The 18649-nt window shown below is 38.0% G+C and overlaps 2 protein-coding genes across 2 annotated transcripts in view; one reads left to right on the top strand and one right to left on the bottom strand.

Moving 5' to 3' along the window:
- Positions 1-9223: 9223 nt before the first annotated feature.
- LOC125178409 lies at positions 9224-11985 on the top strand. The gene is made up of 3 exons (XM_047882079.1): positions 9224-9728; positions 10206-10668; positions 11174-11985. The coding sequence occupies exons 1-3, from the start codon at positions 9507-9509 to the stop codon at positions 11983-11985; spliced, it is 1497 nt and encodes a 498-aa protein (XP_047738035.1). The 5' UTR covers positions 9224-9506.
- Positions 11986-14999: 3014 nt separating this feature from the next.
- LOC108682092 overlaps positions 15000-18649 on the bottom strand; it is a 30979-nt gene continuing 27329 nt past the window's right edge. Inside the window, exons 4-5 of the mRNA XM_018171203.2 lie at positions 17207-17381; positions 15000-16767 (exon numbers count right to left, since the gene is read on the bottom strand). Coding sequence (XP_018026692.1) covers positions 15537-16767; positions 17207-17381 — 1406 coding nt within the window. The 3' untranslated portion in view covers positions 15000-15536. The remainder of the gene's footprint in view (positions 16768-17206; positions 17382-18649) is intronic.

The following is an 18649-nucleotide window of genomic DNA, read 5'->3' as shown; positions in this document are numbered from 1 at the left end:
GTGGTGTCATACTATATGGTACAAACTTACAAATGCAATAATAGTGTGTCCTGCAGACTGCAATTCTTTGAGGAAAGGTTGTGCACGACCTTGTGTTTCTGGGCAAGATTTGGAGGTGATTGTAATAGACTGTCTTCTGAAGCCAATTGTTTGGTTCATTTTACTTGTAAATTATAGTATGTGCATAAGTATGTTTGAAGGTAATCAGGCATGAATTAAAAGTTATTTGTTATTGTTATAAGCAAGACATTATGTGATTGCATGCAGTAGGGATTAGGGAAACATAAGAAAAGAGCATAACACTTTTTCATTATATTGGTTGCAAATAGATAGAACTATGGCAGATCTAGTAGGACCCCAAGGTACCTCCAAACCCACTGTGCAGAGAGTGGATGAATATTGCAAAATCTTGATGATGAATACCGTAAAATGGGGTAACTTTGACCACTTTTTTTTCATAATGGTGCCATTTTTTTACTAGATAAGTTAAACTTAAATTGAAACATGCAAAATACAGGTCTATACTCTAGCTTTACTCACCATAAATTGCTGGCTCTTGCCTCTCATAGTTTTGATGTAATTTCAAAAAAAGTGATGGTCTTTGTTACCCCAGCTCTTGGGGTTTCTTTGACCGGGTGGTAAAATCAATTTTATTTTTTTGGTAAAATAACTCCGAATAACTCAAGGTTGTGGTGCATTGTAGTAGAACTCTTCTAGTTACATATGCAAAAGACAAATTTTAGGAAAGTGTCATAGTTTGCAAATGGGGGGCAATGGGCGAAATGTGACCACCTAATGGCAGCTGTGACGGGGTAACATTGACCGGTTTGGAAATTAAGTTAAAATTACCATATATAAGAGTCTGTAGAGTCTGAAACATAAAGAAAAAAGCATTAATAGGTGTATCAAACATAAAATATGTTATATAGGTACCTATGGCAATTTTAACTTAATTTCCAAGCCGGTCAATGTTACCCTGTCACGGCTGCCATTAGGTGGTCAAAGTTACCCCATTGGGGGGCGGCGCCCCCCATTTGTAAACTATGACACTTTTCTAAAATTTGACAAAATTTTTCTATGTCAAATAGTTTTTGAGTTTTGGGGGTTTTTGTTAAAAAAACGAAAAGTGGTCAAAGTTACCCCGCCGGTCAAAGTAACCCCATTTTACAGTATTGCAGAGAGTGGATGAATATTGCAAGATCACTTCTGTAGCAAAATTTACGCCTTCAGAAGATCTTGCCGACACATTTAGATTGAAATTCTTGCATTTAATATATTTGTAAGTCTTTGGCCTACTATTTAGAAAAAAATAAGGTTTCTGGTACGTTGGATGGATCAGGATGCAGTGAAGCTTGTCTGGAAATCAGTTGCGATGAGTTCCCGCCATAAAAATGTAAACAACAAGTTTACGATTGCGTAGTTGCGGTCACATTAGAGCGGTAAAACTGCATTATCACATGTTCAGTTGACACTTGCTGTACAATCGGACTGTTTTTATGGTAAAATTAGTTATAAGGGGTAACACGTGCATGCAACCTTGTAAATAGTTTTTCATTACTCAGCGTAAATGGCTTTTCATTAGAAAAAGCTTTTTAAAATATCAGCCAAATCATAAACTTGTGAAAAATATGATGGATAATTGACAATAATGTTTTCAAAAACCTATATGAACGTTGTGCAATCGAATCATAAGAATCTTAGTAGTTGGAATGTAGCCTGAAATAGTGAGTGGGTACAAAAAAGAAAAAGTATTAAATAAAGGGAGTTATCCTGTTCCAATATGTTGAAAATCATTTTTTCGGTATTGGTATGGATTATAGCAGTAGAAAAATAAGTATGTCATTCAAAAGTTGCCTAAGCTCACACAGAAACAGAATGGCACTGTAAAAAGCAAGATAAACAGTGATACGGATTCCGAGTACTAGTGGGCTTGCAATTGATAGTTACTTTTCTAGCTTTTCGTCTCACTTTAGCACCAACTAACTTCCCTTTTTTTGCAATTATGTTAAAGCAAGACTCAGATCAGTAGCTCGTCATGGCATGAAGTTTAGATCCTCAGCTTCAAATACTTCAGAGCTGGAATGCCAACATTTAAAATCATTGTGATCTGGTTATAGAAACATTTCTTCATGTGTCTGACCTATTACCAGTGAAAATACATTCAGTAATCTTCAACGACTTCAGCAATTCACATCAATTTTTACTAACTATAGAACTGATCACCAAGCACCCAGGCATTTGCTACAGTTTTCGCCAATAACTTGAACAGTTGTTGGTACCACTTCATGCTTTGCTTAGAGCAGTTTTGTAAGAAATCATCTAAATGAATTATAAACTTCCCATTTAGCAGCATTTTACCCCAGAATGATTTGTAGTTTGATTATTGCAGTCACAATCCAATTTCATTTGCACAGAAAATGTTTTTTTCAAGTGTTAGTACCCGTGTGATGCAAATTTTTTATTGTAGTTGAATAATAAATGCCAACTGCTGTGTACTGCATATGGCGCATGTTGCCTAGAAAGATGAAAGTTTCCATCCCAGGCGACATGCACCAATAGAGGCTCATGGTTTTTATGTCAGAAGCTTGTAGAACTCGCTCAGACAAGAGCAGCGCACTAGCCCTGATCTCGCTGCCTTGTCTGTAACCTTAGTTATTCAAGTTTGAATGAGTCGCACCACTGGAATACATGCTATTATGCGAGTCGCAGTCAAAGTGTTAAAAATTACCTGGCGACACATCTTGAAAATGGTTGGCGATGCTTTGGGCTTAAAAACCCATATATTGGCAACCATAGTGGCAAAGCAGAGAGTTTTTTTAGACTCTCCCTCAAGTTCATTTTCGAGTACTATAGTATAAGTAGACCAGTAAAGTAATTGGTTCAAGTCTTGAGTAAATAAAGAAATTAAAAATGAACCGATTCTAAAAAATCTCTGGTTTGTCACTATGTTGGCGACGCTGCATCCACCCTCTGCACCCTGGCTCCAAACTTAGAATTCCACCACGACTAGGCCCTTTTTATTACTTTTTAGTTTTTACTAAATAAATTAGGAAAATGCCACAGAAATAGTAGAATGCAATGGATTTCTATTCAAGCTTTTGCCCAATTTTTTAGTTAGGCAGGCCAGCAGTTCAGAACTTAGTGAGAACTATGGTACAATTTGAAATTATTTTTAGGATTCAACATCTATATAATAAGTAGGTACATAGAATTTTTTATTGCACTAGAAGTAGAAGAAAGATGCGGTTCAGTTTTGCTTATGAAGTTATGATATAGATTGTTTCTACTGAAGGCTAGTACCTACCTAGCCTAATTTGATGTGGTGTGGTTACATGGTCCCACTCCCATTATTGGCGTTGACAGAATACATCCTGATCCTATCTCCAACTTGAACTTATAAAAATGGGAAATTTTTGAACATACCTAAATCCTACTTTAAGCAAGTTCCAGTCAAATTTATACATATTAAATATACCAAATACAAATATAACATTCATATAATTCAGTTCTGATAGTATTAGTAGTTTCTTCATACTCAAGTTCATAGCTTGACGAATTTTAAATCTCAAGAAGAAACAATGGTATTATTGCAGATTAACTACATCCAAAAAAAAGGGTGGTTTTTTTTTTAATTATATGTTTTTTGGGGTGTAGATTACGAATCTGAAATCCATTTTTGGCGGTCGGCATCGGAAAACCGATTTTTTGCAATAATACCGATCACACGTAGCGCACGACATCTTGAATGAAACTTACCCGTTGCACTGCATCGGATAAAGAAGACGAAAATGTTACCCGTTGCACTGCAACGGGTAACATTTTCGTCTTCTTTGTCGTAACCCCCATGTTAGTAAGTCGCGAAAAAAATCGGTTTTCCGATGCCGACCGCCAAAAATGGATTTCAGATTCGTAATCTACACCCCAAAAAAAATATAATTAAAAAAAAAAACACCCTTTTTTTTGGATGTAGTTAATCTGCAATAATACCGAAACAATGTAGGCTAAACCCACTAAATTAAAAGTAAGTCAGTAAGGAAGTTTTTTTTTCAGTTCGGCAGTTTCCAGGACCAGGGGCAGGAGCCAGGAGGCCTTGGTCCTTGGACTTTCTAGGTAATTAAACCTCATTAAGCTTTGAATAGAAGTGTCGGCGTTGAAGAAATAGGCCCATGGCCTGTTGCAATTATTGTCTGCAAAAATGATTTCATAAATAAGTCGTTCATTTGTTAGAGAGATTTTACATTTACACCTTACTACGGAACAGATTTATTACAAAGTTACAAATTAATCTCACAGAATTCTATCGAGAACTGTGCTGCCTTATCGCAATCGCATGACTAATTCAGTAATTGAGGATTTTCCGGATACGCGGAAGTAGGACATTTGAACATTGAAAGTGGTAAACGCCAGAACCATGGTGCAAGTTCTGAATTTGAAATACCCCTAAATTATTTATATAATAGCCTTTACAGAGCTTAAATCTATAAAGTTATTTGATTCATAATAAATATGTGTCCAAAGTGTGAATGTGATATGCGAGTCGGATAAACAGCAGTGAGACTTTTGGAAGAAGCAGGGCTTTTAAAAGCAGCAGGGCCAAAGGTTTTATCACCTATATAGCGCGTGCTTTTTCTCTTACATATTTTGCTCATTAGGCAGAATACAATCAAATAAAATAGTGAAGCAAAAATTTTTCGCAGATGGCGACCCGCAAAAAAACAGAACCTTTTGATTCCAAGAACAACCATCGAAACCAACACTAAGACTCTAAGACATAAAATATAGAAGCTGCGATGAACTTACGTATCGTTGGTAATCGATTACACGAGTTCTTCAATAACAAAAATCGAAATATTGAACTGTAGATCATTGAGTTGAGAAGTTTCCTGACACAACACATTTTAAATGCTAGCATGAAAAAAAATTGTGACTTCGTTTGTACGATTGATCGGGTTTTAAATTAAGTTCGCTCTCTATCTTTGGACTCGCTCTCGCTGGACTTTGGACATTTCTCGATAGAATTCTGTGAGCTGTATGTTTACTGTGCAACGTGATTCTCAAGTATATGAAGTATATAAAAATAGAGAGCGAACGTCATTTAAAACCCGATCAATCGTACAAACGAAGTCACAAGTTTTTTTCTGATACCAGCTGCAGTTCATTTACATTTTCTGCCCGAACACTTTCTTTACTTTGCACTGACCCCCTTACTATAGAGGAATTGAGAAACATAGCATGGAAAAACCCAGTACGCTTCCGGCATTGCCCCTCAATGGAGAACCCATGTATTATTTCACGGAACTAAGAGCAATCAATAATAGCGCTCTGCTATGGGCCACGGCGCTCAGCGGTCTCCAGTCGGACGCCTGCAGTGTGAGTCGTAACAGAAACAGGTCCTGGGACATCATTACGGCTGTCACGAGGTCGGTTAGCGCGTAAGCAGAAGAAGAAAAACCTTTTGCTCGAAGTAAATATTTAGCGTAGGGATTTGCTCTCAATGTATGAGTGACAAATTTATAGTTCATAAATATGAATTACGTACATTTAGATAATTTAGATAGATTGCATTTAGATACATAGATTACAGAAATAAATTTAGTCAAGCCACGCATGAAAATAATAAATAAAAATACCCGAAAGCAATCAATTAAACCATCCATTACTATCATTATTATCAAATTCATTGTTTGTATTGTATTATATTGTGCTATCATTATTAAATTTATTTTATTGTTCTGAATTGTATTATATCATTATTAAATTGTTTCATTGTTTAAGTATACAAAATTTTAAGACACCTAATTTTACATTCATTGCTAAATAATGATCTAAATACATCAAGAAATTGGTTTGTGAAATCAAATTAAACATCATTTGCTTATGTTGCATGCTCATGTAAATTTAACGAAATAAAACACCGCATTCTGAAAATAAAATCCACATTAAGTGGCAAATAAACTAAGTATGCCAAAACCTCGATGTCAAAGTATCTACTATCGATAGCGTGCATATACATAGCCAAGTTTTTTTTTTCAATAGTGGGCGACCAGTTGACAGGCTTATACCATCGTTCGTCGATTCCGTGCTAAGAAGTTTGCTGAGGAGGAGGCAAGCTTCCACGCTCAACATACTGTATTAGCCAATAATCAATGTGCACTTAAAAAAATATTGCACTCCAATAAAACTTCTAAGCACGTGTCATATTCATAATTATTTTGGTCTCAATTTCAAGATGAGTTTCGTGTTGTATCTCAATAATATTGTAATAGAATTGTTATAGGAAATAGTACTGGGAGAATTTTCACCAGAAAAAACTGTTGAAATAAAAGTTGGTTTTCTGTTAATGAAAGCACTGGCTTTATAATTAGTGAAATGATATTAAAAATACTCAGACTATAACGGTAGCATATGCAACACATAGGTTAAACATAATCAGTGGTAATCTGTAAGCTTGGAATCTATGTTTTGCTTGACATCATTTAGATATTTTTTGAAACATATGCACAATTTAGGCAGTAGAATTTCTTTCACTGAAGCAGAATTTATTTATCGACAGCAAGACCATGCAGGATGTTGGTGAAGCAAGAGCGTTGTAGCTTGACCTTTAGATAGTAGTAATAAACTATTCCCTTATTGCCTCTCATGCCCTCGTGACAAATGTCATCAGTTCACGTTACAACGATTTCTCATCATGCAATAGTGCATCTGAAAATACAATCGAAGAAGCAATCTCTCACCATCTGTTCATAAATTGCAAATACGTGAAACACTGCGCACACAACGTAAAATTTAAAAATATTATAATCATTGAGCCATTCAAATACAAGGTAACTCTATTTGAAAATATTGAGAGTATTCACGTATCGTGCTTCTGAAGAACGTATTGTACCATTAAAACTGTCAAGAAACGAACAAGCTTTCAATGGCCGTTGTCAATACCAGAGAATAGATTGATTATTGATGCTGTCATCTTGAAGCTATCGAGAAAAAGCTACCACGGAAGCCTGAAAAGTTCACGATTCTCGTCTTCAAACGAGCATTGAATTCAGCTAGCTTCAATCGTCGATTGAACTATTGATGTTGAACCAGTACTGAGTAAGTAAATGCCGTTACATCTTGTAAGACATGCCAGCATGCCTTTAAAAAATTTGCCTAGACCGTATAACTAACAAAAACGAATGATTTAAACTGCAATGAAAATTTATTAAACTCATACAACTATGAACTATTTAAGATTAATTAGCTAATTCAATCAGATTCAAGCACAAATTTAATTTCATTCAGTGTAAGACGGAACACTTGAGGATGGCTGTATTTATAACAGACATTTTTTATTTGAATTAATTGTGAAGATTTTTTTACATATAAAGTTAAATGGTATCAGCTGCATTAGAGAGTACACACGCATATGTTCTACACGTTCTACAGTAACACGCATGTTCTTTGCTCGACAAGCATTAGATCTTAGTTTTTGGCTCAAAATAAAAAAAGAAAAAGGAGGTACAGCACCAATGTAGAAATGGATGAATTTTGTACTGCTTCCTAGTGTCATACCTGCTGAAGTAGTAATTGCATTAACATTGAAACTTAATCTTAGGTAACATTACACGTAACCTAAGAATAAACTGCAACTGTAAATAAAACTAACTGAAATTAACTGTATCTAGAAGTTTAAAATATTAATGCGTCGGTTGACATCACACGTGCTTAGCTCTTGTGAAAAGTTGATCTCATTGCGAATGCGTGCTCGTTTGTGGAGCTCAATAGAGCTGTTACCCCGCCATGAACAGAGTCCGTATTACATATTCCGGTACCTGACCGTTATATTCAGTCCTATTATATACAGAAAATAGTCAGTCATATATGGCTGAATACACGTTATATTTAATTTAATCGACGTTACGATTAAGTACAAATTGGGAAAGCACGACTACCCCTATGTAAATGTTTGACTTCGTCAATAAAAATCAGCCCATATAGAATTCTTTGCAAAGAATATATTTAATAAATATCAATTAACTTCTTTTATGTAAAGAATAAGCCAGCCTAAAAAGAAAGGAATGGGAGGTTACAGTAAATATTTATTTGATGTGTGAGACTTTTCTTCTTGCAAGTGCTCTAAGTTTTCTAAAGTGTCCGCTAAGACTTTCATCCTCACTCTTCTGACAGCACAAGCGCTGCGAGTTTTGTACAGCGAGTGCCCGCTGGAGTGCTGCAAGCGAGCTAAGACCATCATTCTTCCTACTCACGCGTCTGGCGGCGAAACATGGCTTCGATGATGCTGTTCGTCTTCTTGACGGGTGCGCATGTCTATCGATTATTATAATTTTCTCATCATTCATCTCGTAAAATGAAGGATAGTTGTGATATATTGGCTTTTCTAGCGTGTCTATATATTTCAATTGTAATAAAGGAATTAGGATATTTCAAGTGGGGAGAATAGTAATCGCTTTTATCTACACCGCAGCAGGCATAAAGGCAAATTAAAAAGCTTTAACAGCTTCAAAATTATCAATAAAAACGCAAGTAATGTCATAAGTGCTATTTTTTTTCTTTCGACTATTGTCATGACCGTATCAGTTGGCAGCCTCGTGAAATGGAGAAACGAGTTTACTTCACTGTATGGGCACTTCATTAATTTTTAAATCAGATAATTCAATAATTTAACCCCTACTACGAGCGGTATTTTATGCAGGAATCAATCAAAATGAACTTGACCTGATTAACTTGGCTCGTGCAATGCTCAATCTACTAACTTTCAGGTTTCATCACCAACATGCTTGTTGCGAGTGAGCTGTACACAACATACGCACCTCCCTCGGATCCTTCAACGCCGTTTTTCAGAGGGAACGTGACCTCAAGCACTGAGGATCGGTCCTTGCCTAATCCCCGGGGCATCACCGCGTGTGCACACTTCAGATTGCACTACTACAGAGTTCCTCTCACTGTCTTCATGCAGATATTTGATAGGAACACTTCAACTCACATCACTGTAGGTGGGTTCAATTTATCATTTGAAATAATGCATTGCATCTGAATTTGCTAAACATTATCGCTTTGACGAATTTTTCAAGTGGGGAAATTTCAACTCTTTTGGGATGAGGCCTTCTTGAAGTGTGAGTACTATTCACGGTTCTCTGGTCAAAATTTGTTCAAAAATACACCTTGCGTATTTTCTTTCTTCAGGTGTAACACCGCGCGGACAAGTTCTTGTTAGAGACGAAAACTTTACATTCAGGACGCAGGTGCCCGAATTGAATGTGGGTGTTTTGAATTGGACGCACGTGTGCTTGGTTGTAGCTTCAAACTTTTCACATGTCGTGGTTGGTGGCGTTGTTGCGCAAGAAAAGAACATTACTAGGAATTTATTGGACAATTTCATCATCAATATTGGCGCGGAGAGTGCGCGAAGAGGTGAAAATATCGAAACCAATGGCAGGTTTGTGGGAGACATTTCAATTCCTGAAGTGTGGCACGAAGTTCTAACGCATCAAGATATAAAAATTTTAATGTCTTGTCGCTCACTAAACATTCAACCCAAAAGGGTACACTGGGATCATCATGGGGAAATTTCAAAATCGCTGAGCCAAGATAGAAGCTTTCCATGTACCAGTACAAATTCTGAAATCATTGTAGTCGAGGTTGCCTTTACATTTTCGGAAGCTTATTCTTTCTGCGCATCACTAGATATTGATATGGTTGATATTCTTAATGAAAGAAACCTAGAATCAGTGAGAACTTGTTTAGCCGATTATTCAGGCCAGTGTTTTGAGAACGGACGAGGAAGCTGGATTGTCCAGCGGACTGATCAGACCAGCGCCTCAGCAGGAGCTTGCTATGCCATCACTGCAGCACTAGAGCGTTCAGTCTTTCCTTGCGCCTCACAGCATTGCGCCCTATGTAGTTTGAGGAAGACAAGGACGGTCTTCTACATGCGATGGGCCTACCTTGGAGATGAAACAGAGTTGGCTTTCATTGCTGCAGCCTCTGATAATAATTATTTTTATTTCCAAGGTGTCGAAGGGCACGTAATAGAACATAAAAAAGATAAATGGATTTTGAAAAGTTCTTTTAGAGGAACAACTTTGGCTGAACTGCAAAACAAGAAAATAATTGGGTCGAGAATGTGGACTGTCAAAGAAAATTGGGATGAAAAAGGTAAAGAAGTTGAACTATTAATATCATTTAACAGCTGCAGCAATACTCAGACGTGGTGCGCTTCAGGATCTTGCATTTTACCTGAAAAAATATGTGACCAAGTCAGAGACTGCGACGATGGCAGCGACGAAATATCTTGTACAACACATCAAATCACGGCTGCTCAGAAATCCTCTCAACCAACTGAAAAAATAAATTCGATAAATTCAAAACCTGCCGAAGTGGACTTTGATGTTGAAGTGCTGCGATTGATCAAAAAATCAGACGAACCATTGCAAGCTGTGATCAAGCTGAGCATGACATGGACCAACACTGAAACTGAGTTCCCCAGCATCAAGCATGGGCATTCCTCAAGGCTACCGGACTCTTTCGCTGCGTGGAAACCTTCGATCATTCCAGAGGGGCTTCCTCCTAAAGCAGATTCTTGCATAGGACAGGAGTGCGACAATCCTTCCTTGCTCACGGTCGTCACCTCACAGACAGCTTCATTCAGCGGAGTCGACTTATCAGGAGGTAATTTGGACATGTTTCTTAGTTGAAGTTCACCTTTCCAATTGCCTATCAAAATTTTTAATGGAACACAATTACACAATGAGGGTTTAGCATGAGTTTAGCTTTTGTCGATCAAGGCTTATCCAGGAAGTCTTATTATATTAATTCTTATTCATTTAGGAATTTCAAAAAATGAGATGAGTAATTCCGCGTTTATTAGATATTTTTCAAGTAATATCATTAATTATCCGAAATAAATTATAAGATATTGATTGCGATAAATTTTCATTTTCAGGTATTCTGGAAACCATTTTGCATGTATTTTCAAATACAAAAAGAGATTATATTGATATATTGTCAATTTACTCGTGTTCAGTAATCCATTTTTTTATGAATTTTCAAATAACAAGAAAAGTGACTGCAATAAATTTTAATTTTCTTGTGTTCAGGCAACCCTTTTGCATGCAGCTTCACTAGTAACGTTAATTGCTTTCATTAAAACAAATTTACGGGCCTTCCTTCACAGATAAACTTCTCAGGAACGTGACACTTCGTTTGACCAGACTGTCTGTTCACTCGTTGGACTGCGGCGGCGAGTATATGACATTCTTCCCGTTTGAGCAACACGTATGCGAAATAAACTTCAAGACGAAGTATGAAAATTATTCCCTTAAGTCACTTTCAGCAGCTCCGCCTCCTGGGTTCATTCCCCACTTCATTGTTCTTAAAGTGCTGATAAAAGGGTGGGGAAGCCAACAAGATTCCATTGGCTTCTCACAAGCAGTGTTAAAGATTCACGTCAAACGGCTTACCGGGTTCTACGTAGTCGTTGTCTTCATTCCCTCGTTTCTTTTACTTATGCTGAACAGCATCTTATTGTGGGTGAAAGATCCCCATGAATACCGTCTCTTATCGAGCACATTCACTGTTATATCCTTTTTAATCATGTGGATGATAATTGTTTCCAATAGCCCCAATAGCAGCTCCATCCGTGCCATCGATGTGTGGATGTGCTTCTGCCTCACACACTCGATCCTACACGTGATCGTGAACACAATCATCAGGGCGTTGCTGGTTGGCGACGACGAAACGCGTTCTCGGCGCTTGTCCACTTTGAGCTCGAGGCCATTATCCAGACTACGGCAAGTGAAGCCGCTTGAACTTAACAGTCTCTATGATGTGCTTCTCGCCAAGATGGCCATGGAAGAGAACGAAAACAAGTGGACTCATGCGTACTGGGTCATGTTCTGTGCTCGGATTGTGTCTCCCGTATTGACACTACTTTTTATGATATCATTTTGGCCTTTTGTTGTGTACTTCTCACAGGAAAATTTGTAAACTGCCTTTATTTAAATTTCACTGTGATAATGACAGTTCGGGAGCGCAGCCGTGCACCACCAATTTTGTACACCAATAAGCCCTGAATCGAACGCCTTGGATCTCTCCGGACCTACACCAATCAGCCGTGCACCACTCGGCTTTGTCCTCTTCCGGCCTTGACCACCACCTGCCGTGCACCACAAGGCCGCGGATCGAATATGACTTCCAGGCATCGTTAAATTACGTAATTTTTCGTTCACCGCATATGTGGTTAGGTTTCAGATAGCATAGTTCTATTCCAAAGTTTATCGTCCTTCGACAAGTGCCTGTTCGACCGAGGGCTGGTTTGACCCACGGCCTAGATACGGACGGCTTGAAGTGTTGAAGGCTACGTTCCGGAAGGCAGGAATCATGATGGTCCATTACATCCAGGGCAGTGCTTGTGTAATTGAATTTCTCAATTTGATGGCTGGCGTCGTAGAAAAGGGAAAATTTATTTTGACTTTTAAGTTCTATGGCTATGCAGCCAATCAATCAAGATGACCAGTCGAGACTCTAGCCATACAACCCCATTTTGAATGAAAGATAAATGCCCTAAAGTATTCGAAACTTACCTGATAATTTGGCTCCAGATGAGATGGTTCCTTGGCGAAACTACTTTAAAACGACTATATTGAATATATCTAATGTGATGTATTTTAAGCACTACACTCCGCGGCATCCTCTTTTTCCACACAAATGTTGCCAGATGATATAGGTTTGGCAATTAGCCCAAAACTATGTAGAGCTCTTAGAAAACCGGCAAAAAAGTTTTGAGCAGAATAAATTTGCGCGAACTTTCAGCAGAACTGTAGAACTATCAGCAGGACGCAGTATAAATGCATATATGACATTTGAACGCATTATTTGTCCTACCTCATATCTGGTGATGTTCCGTTCAAAGAAGGAACAAGGTTCTGCTTCTGGCAATCGGATTCTTATGATTTTCGCTAATTTATGAAGTATTTAAATGGCTTTAGCATTGAGGAAACTCAATTCGACTACCGTGATTTGCACCAAATTATTCTCTTTTCATCAGATTCAGAAATGTAAGAGTACCTGTGCAGAAGCTTTATCAGTCGCATCGATTACATACGCCAACTCGCAGATTAGGTTAAAGAGAGCATAGTTATTTTTTAATGCTACAAAATACTGAAACTTTACCTGACTAGGACCCAACCTACGAGGTGTACGTGAAGTTGGGTTTTCCGTATTAATAAAAACTAATTGATGTAAAAATCATAAATAAATACCTCCACAGCGCATTGATAATATCTACTTATTTTTTAAATTTGAATGAAATCCGTTCAGTATTGATGGATTTATGGCTGGGGGACATGAACATAAAGTTAGGTTTTCCGTATTAATAAAAAACTAATTAATATAAAAATCTGAAATAAATACTTCCACAGCGCATTGATAATATCTAGTTATTTTTCAAATTTGAATGAAATCCTTTCAGTATTGATGGATTTGTGGCTGGGCGAGTTTTATTGATGGATTTATGGCTGGAATAGTTGAAAATGAAGTTAGGTTTTCCGTATTAATAAAAAAGTAATTGATGTAAAAATCTGAAAGAAATCCGTCCACAAACTATTGATAATATCTACTTAATTTTCAAATTTGAATGAAATCCGTTCGGCATTTACGGATTTATGGCTGGAAGAGTTGAAAATGAAGTTAGGTTTTCCGTATTAATAAAAAAGTAACTGATGTAAAAATCTGAAATAAATCCGTCCACAAATGATTGATAATATCTACTTAATGTTCATATATGAATAAAATCCGTTCATTAATTATTGATGGATTTGTGACTGAAAGAGTTGAAAATGAAGTTAGGTTTACCGTATTAATAAAAAAGTAATTGATGGAAAAATCTGAAATAAATCCGTCCACAAATTATTGATAATATCTACTTAATTTAAAAATTTGAATGAAATCCGTTCGTTATTGATGGATTTATGGCTGGAAGAGTTGAAGAGTTAAACGTCAAGTTAGGTTTTGCATTCGAGTGCGCAGGCCAGTTCGCAGAAGTGTCTATATTCGGTTGGAGATGTTTAGGTAGCCGAATCGTATTTCATGTGTGGAGAGAATTTGTCTTATTTTCGTAGCATTGCTGTGACAAATAGCACAACGAACATCCGAGTTGAATATTATGAATCGCTAACAACTTTTAAAATTTAAAACAAAAAATTAGCCAAGGCAGTAAAAAAACGCGGGTTTTTAGTTGCTTATATATTGCTGGTAATAATATGTAACAAAATGATTGAATACAAAGTAATCAATAAAACTATACACAAGTTTGCATTTCGATTCCATTTGGCCTTTCAGATACGTATGCTATGGACAATCGTGCACAATATGTAATAGATAATATTCGAGCTATAAATTGTGCGTATTATTTATAAAAAAATATTTTCATGCTTATGTTTTCGAGTTCAAGACCAACTTGTCGAAGCCTCAAATTGCAGTCAATTTTTGCCGTGAGATAGGTCAGAGGTTTTATCGTCTGTATTCTTGACAGGATAATTATACAAGACGAGATTATACATGAAGCTACAGGCTACAAGAGCGATAGAATGCAATACATTAGCATGTAACTGTTTACTCTTCACCTTGACCACTGATATAGTGCAAGTCTAGAGACCGACGGTGGGCTGTAGGAGTGAAGTTACTAAATTATCTAAAACGCAGCCCAAATTCAGGCGCGGTAAATTGACTTGCAAGCACATTTGACGAATGAGATCAGATAAGGAAGAAAGCAAGGCGCGGAATTTGAAGCCCCTCTCACGTAATTTATCTCAATCCTTTAAATTAGCAGGTATCATTCAAATTTCATTTTTGCAACTCCAGACAAGGAAAAAATGTGCTCTTCGAGCAGCTTCGAAGGCCGAAGCTCATCAAACTATTTCATCGATACGAAGAGTTGATGTAAATTTCTCACAATATTTTATCAGATTTCTGATGCCTTTTTTCTTTAAATTATTAAATTATTTATTTTTAAATGCACATATTCACATAAATGATGTTTCCTCCCATCAAGTACGGCAAACTTAATCGTAATGACACATTAAGCCAGTTACGGCTCCGTGCTCCCAACCACTGCTCCAGGTACACAAGCGCTGACACACAAATGATGAATTATGAACAACAGGGAATGATCATTGCGATGAGTGAGTGATGATCATCTCACGCTCAAGATCAGAATAGTTAAGCAAAATATATATGACCTTCGAGTGAGACCTTAATTTCCCTTCTTGACGACACCGATTATGTACACTTCAAACACAAAAAAAGAGACTCTGTCAATTAGAGACGAAAGAAAACAAGCAGTTTTTCACTAGGTATAATATTTATACAAACAACAATGTTTACGGCCGCATGACTGAGTCTTGTTTATTCTTCAGCCTCTTCGACCAGCAGAAAAAGGCTAAGCTTTAAGTAATCCAATGGCGGTAAAAAAACAGAAAAATTAAACCAGACTGGGACATCATTGCAGGTCGTTCCTAGTCGCTGCAGGGGCGATTGCTTCACTTCAAGGTACCGTTTGTGGCCAAGTTGGTTATTTTCTGGATCATGTCGTTAAAAAACTCAGTGGCTTGGGTGTCTGTCATTTTATTGCCGCAGTAATCGATAGAGACGTATAAACGTTTTCTAAATGTGTGGCAGGTGTAGGTGAAAAGGTGACCAGCCTGCTCGCCGTTGACGGATCTATAAATGTCGCTAATATGTACTGGATCTTTGGCATCAGAAGTTCCCACTAATTCTGTCACATCGCCCATATTGGTTGTGATGTAGTGGCTGTCAGTGATGTTGCAGGCTCGCTTGCGGTTGCGGTAAATGTTGAAGGGGAAGATTATGGTAGCCCACTTAATTATTGGGATAACTTTGAGGCAAGTTTTCTGGGCGATGTCTTGATGAAGTTTTTCTTTAATTGTCTTAGCCGTCCCCCAAAAGTCCACCATTTTTGCTGCTGACACAGTCGCCTTTTGTTCGTACATCGTGATGTGACACCCGATGTGTTCTTTTTCTTGCTGAGGGTAGAAACGTCGAAGGTTGATGCAATCAGTATAGTACATGTTGACTTCCTCGACATTCTCTTTGGTCCTCTGCCGTGCCACGTCGTAGTAGGCAACGTTGGCAACAGTCACTAAGAAGGAATGTACTGTAACGCTGTTTTCTTTGCACTTTTTAATGAGGTTGCTTGTGACGTCTTCGGGGAACACGTGCTTTTTCACTCGCGTCTCTACTGCATAATTCTTGGGAAGCGGAACGAGACCCTTGAACGTCGTCTTTTTGTTGAAGTCAAAGACGATGACTTTGAAAAAGCGCTTCCAGAAGTACGCTAGTAGGTAGCTTTTCGTGGAGTCTACCAAGGGCTCCGCGTGAGGGGCGCTCAATGTATAGGACGGGGATGAAATGGGACGATTTTGCAGCAAGTCGTTGATGATATTGACAAGCTCCTTGCAGATGATGAGGTTTGTTGTGGCATCAGTGATGACGTGTAGAATCCCGAAAGCAATCATTGTCTGGTTTTCGTCGACCACTCCACGTGGACTTTCTTCGTCGGGACGCATGCGCACCATTCTTACTTTCCAAAGAGGTCCAGTGCTGAGGTTGTAAGAGGAAGCCTGGACATCGAAAAGAACTTTCGCGGTGTCTTCGTCACAAACTTCGAAGTCGATGACAGTTTGTGCCATCCGCTTGTACCAGAAGCGAGTGCCTCGACGGTCGATGCACGTGCTCAATACGGGGATGCGTCTGGGAGAAAATGATGACGTTTTAGTTAGGAAAATGGTTAATTGTTAAAGAACAAGGACTTATTCCAAGAAATTTCCACCATTGTGGCAAGATTACGCGTTAGACCAACAATTGCATCTTAAACATCCTTCAGCTCGTCAAATTGTCGTGATGTCATCAAGAATGGTTCGTTTTGATAGGATTATAATAAAAAACCCAGGATGACAGAAGTAGAAAAAAACGCATTAGTATGAACGAAAAGATATTCAATTGACCATGATGTTAATTCATTTTTAAGCAAAATCATACAATTCAGGTTTCAAAAGGCGAAAGCTTGTATAAGCTAAGAAAAATTCGGTGCGCTCTAACAAGCTTCAAGGCTCACAGGATAAAACTTTACACTTCACGCTACACCATTCAAACCCTACAACGAATACTATTATCACTATTAGAAACTCACAGCACCAGAAGATCAAGAGCCTGACGAACAAGCTGCCGTGTCAAGGGCTTCTCGGAGGTGACGTAGACAGCCTGGACGGTGTTGAGGCTTCTCAGCCACCCACCGATGGCGAACATCATCTCGACGCCTCCCAACGGCCTCATCCAGTCTCCCGGGCCCCATTGCTGCATTTTACCTGCACACACAAGAAAAATTCACGTATAATAAACGTATCACGCAATTAAAATCTCAGGTGAAAATACGTATCAGCTCGAGCAGCAACAGAAGGTCTCCTGCTCCCACTGTAGCATGTATTTAAGTTAATGACATTAAAATTATGCCCTTTAACTGGTATAGCTCAAATGATAAATTATAAATGCAATTTGAATACATTTTTGTTCATTTTTTTACATGGCAAAACTTGATAAATGTGTGATGAATACAAGCGTCTTATTCGGACAGCAAACGGAAGTGTAGTGTACATACAAAAGATTCACGACCGACCAGAACTCGGTTCATGTTGGTTGAAGTAGCCTCAAATGATATTTCGGACCCGTTAACGTATGTAGGATATGTGGTGTAATGCCATAAATTGAAGATAGTTCGAGCAAATGAAGATAGTTTGTGTAACTTGCATATAGTGGACTCATTCAGTAAATCATATAGTGGACTCAACATTTTCTCTATATCAAAACTTTTGAGCTAGCTGGTTCAACAACCAAACCTAAAATGCGATGGTTTATTAATCGTTATGTGAGATCAATGTTTTTTTTATCATTATTCAGTCATTTACTCAAACCAGCAAACAATGTATACAATTACAATTTTGACAATATTATCTTTTGATAACCAAAGCTAATTCTTTACTGAAAGAATCATCTTGTGGTTGATCGATCCAGGTCATAATCAGCGGTGGAGATAGCCATGGATTCAGCCGGGTAGAAGAATGAAGTGCTTTTAAATAATAATAGTATGACGATTTTAACAACGTTGTTTGGCTCCAAGCGCTGCCAGATTAGGTTTCCAAGTACTACGTCTACAGGCTGACATCATTGACATCGAGGCTATACACTGTACAGTTAGAAGCGTCTGTTGATCCACTTGCTGAGATACAGAGCGTTGGTCGACCGGACCCCGACCTAAATAAGATAACGTGGGTGCATATCAACGATCCAGAGCTCGCAGGTCACCACTTAGCCCTCAGTCGCCAAAAGGTCAGGCTGCGTGGCTGCCGCAATGCCCGAGCCGACGCTACTTTCGAACAGACCTGAGCCCAACCTTACGGCGAGGAGTACCTGCGAAAAGCTGGATCTCTTGTGTTATTAAATGTGATAGGAAATTGAAGAGAAAAGATGAAGTTCAATTTTATATAGGCATATTTATGACACAGAAATGTGATAGCAAGAAGTTGCATGGAAGATTATTGCCTCCTATTATTCAATTAAGAAAACCCGTCATGTTTTT

Source organism: Hyalella azteca, unplaced genomic scaffold (assembly GCF_000764305.2).
Source record: "Hyalella azteca isolate HAZT.00-mixed unplaced genomic scaffold, Hazt_2.0.2 contig9603, whole genome shotgun sequence".
Taxonomy (NCBI): Eukaryota; Metazoa; Arthropoda; class Malacostraca; order Amphipoda; family Hyalellidae; genus Hyalella; species Hyalella azteca.
This window is presented reverse-complemented; position numbering and strand designations above follow the sequence as displayed.

Bases quoted from the DNA above. Each gene is read 5' to 3' on its own strand.
- LOC125178409 (XM_047882079.1), top strand. From the start codon at position 9,507: ATGTCTTGTCGCTCACTAAACATTCAACCCAAAAGGGTACACTGGGAT. The intron at 9,729-10,205 runs GTGAGAACTTGT...AGCAATACTCAG, and splicing joins ATGAAAGAAACCTAGAATCA to ACGTGGTGCGCTTCAGGATC. The intron at 10,669-11,173 runs GTAATTTGGACA...CTTCCTTCACAG, and splicing joins CGGAGTCGACTTATCAGGAG to ATAAACTTCTCAGGAACGTG.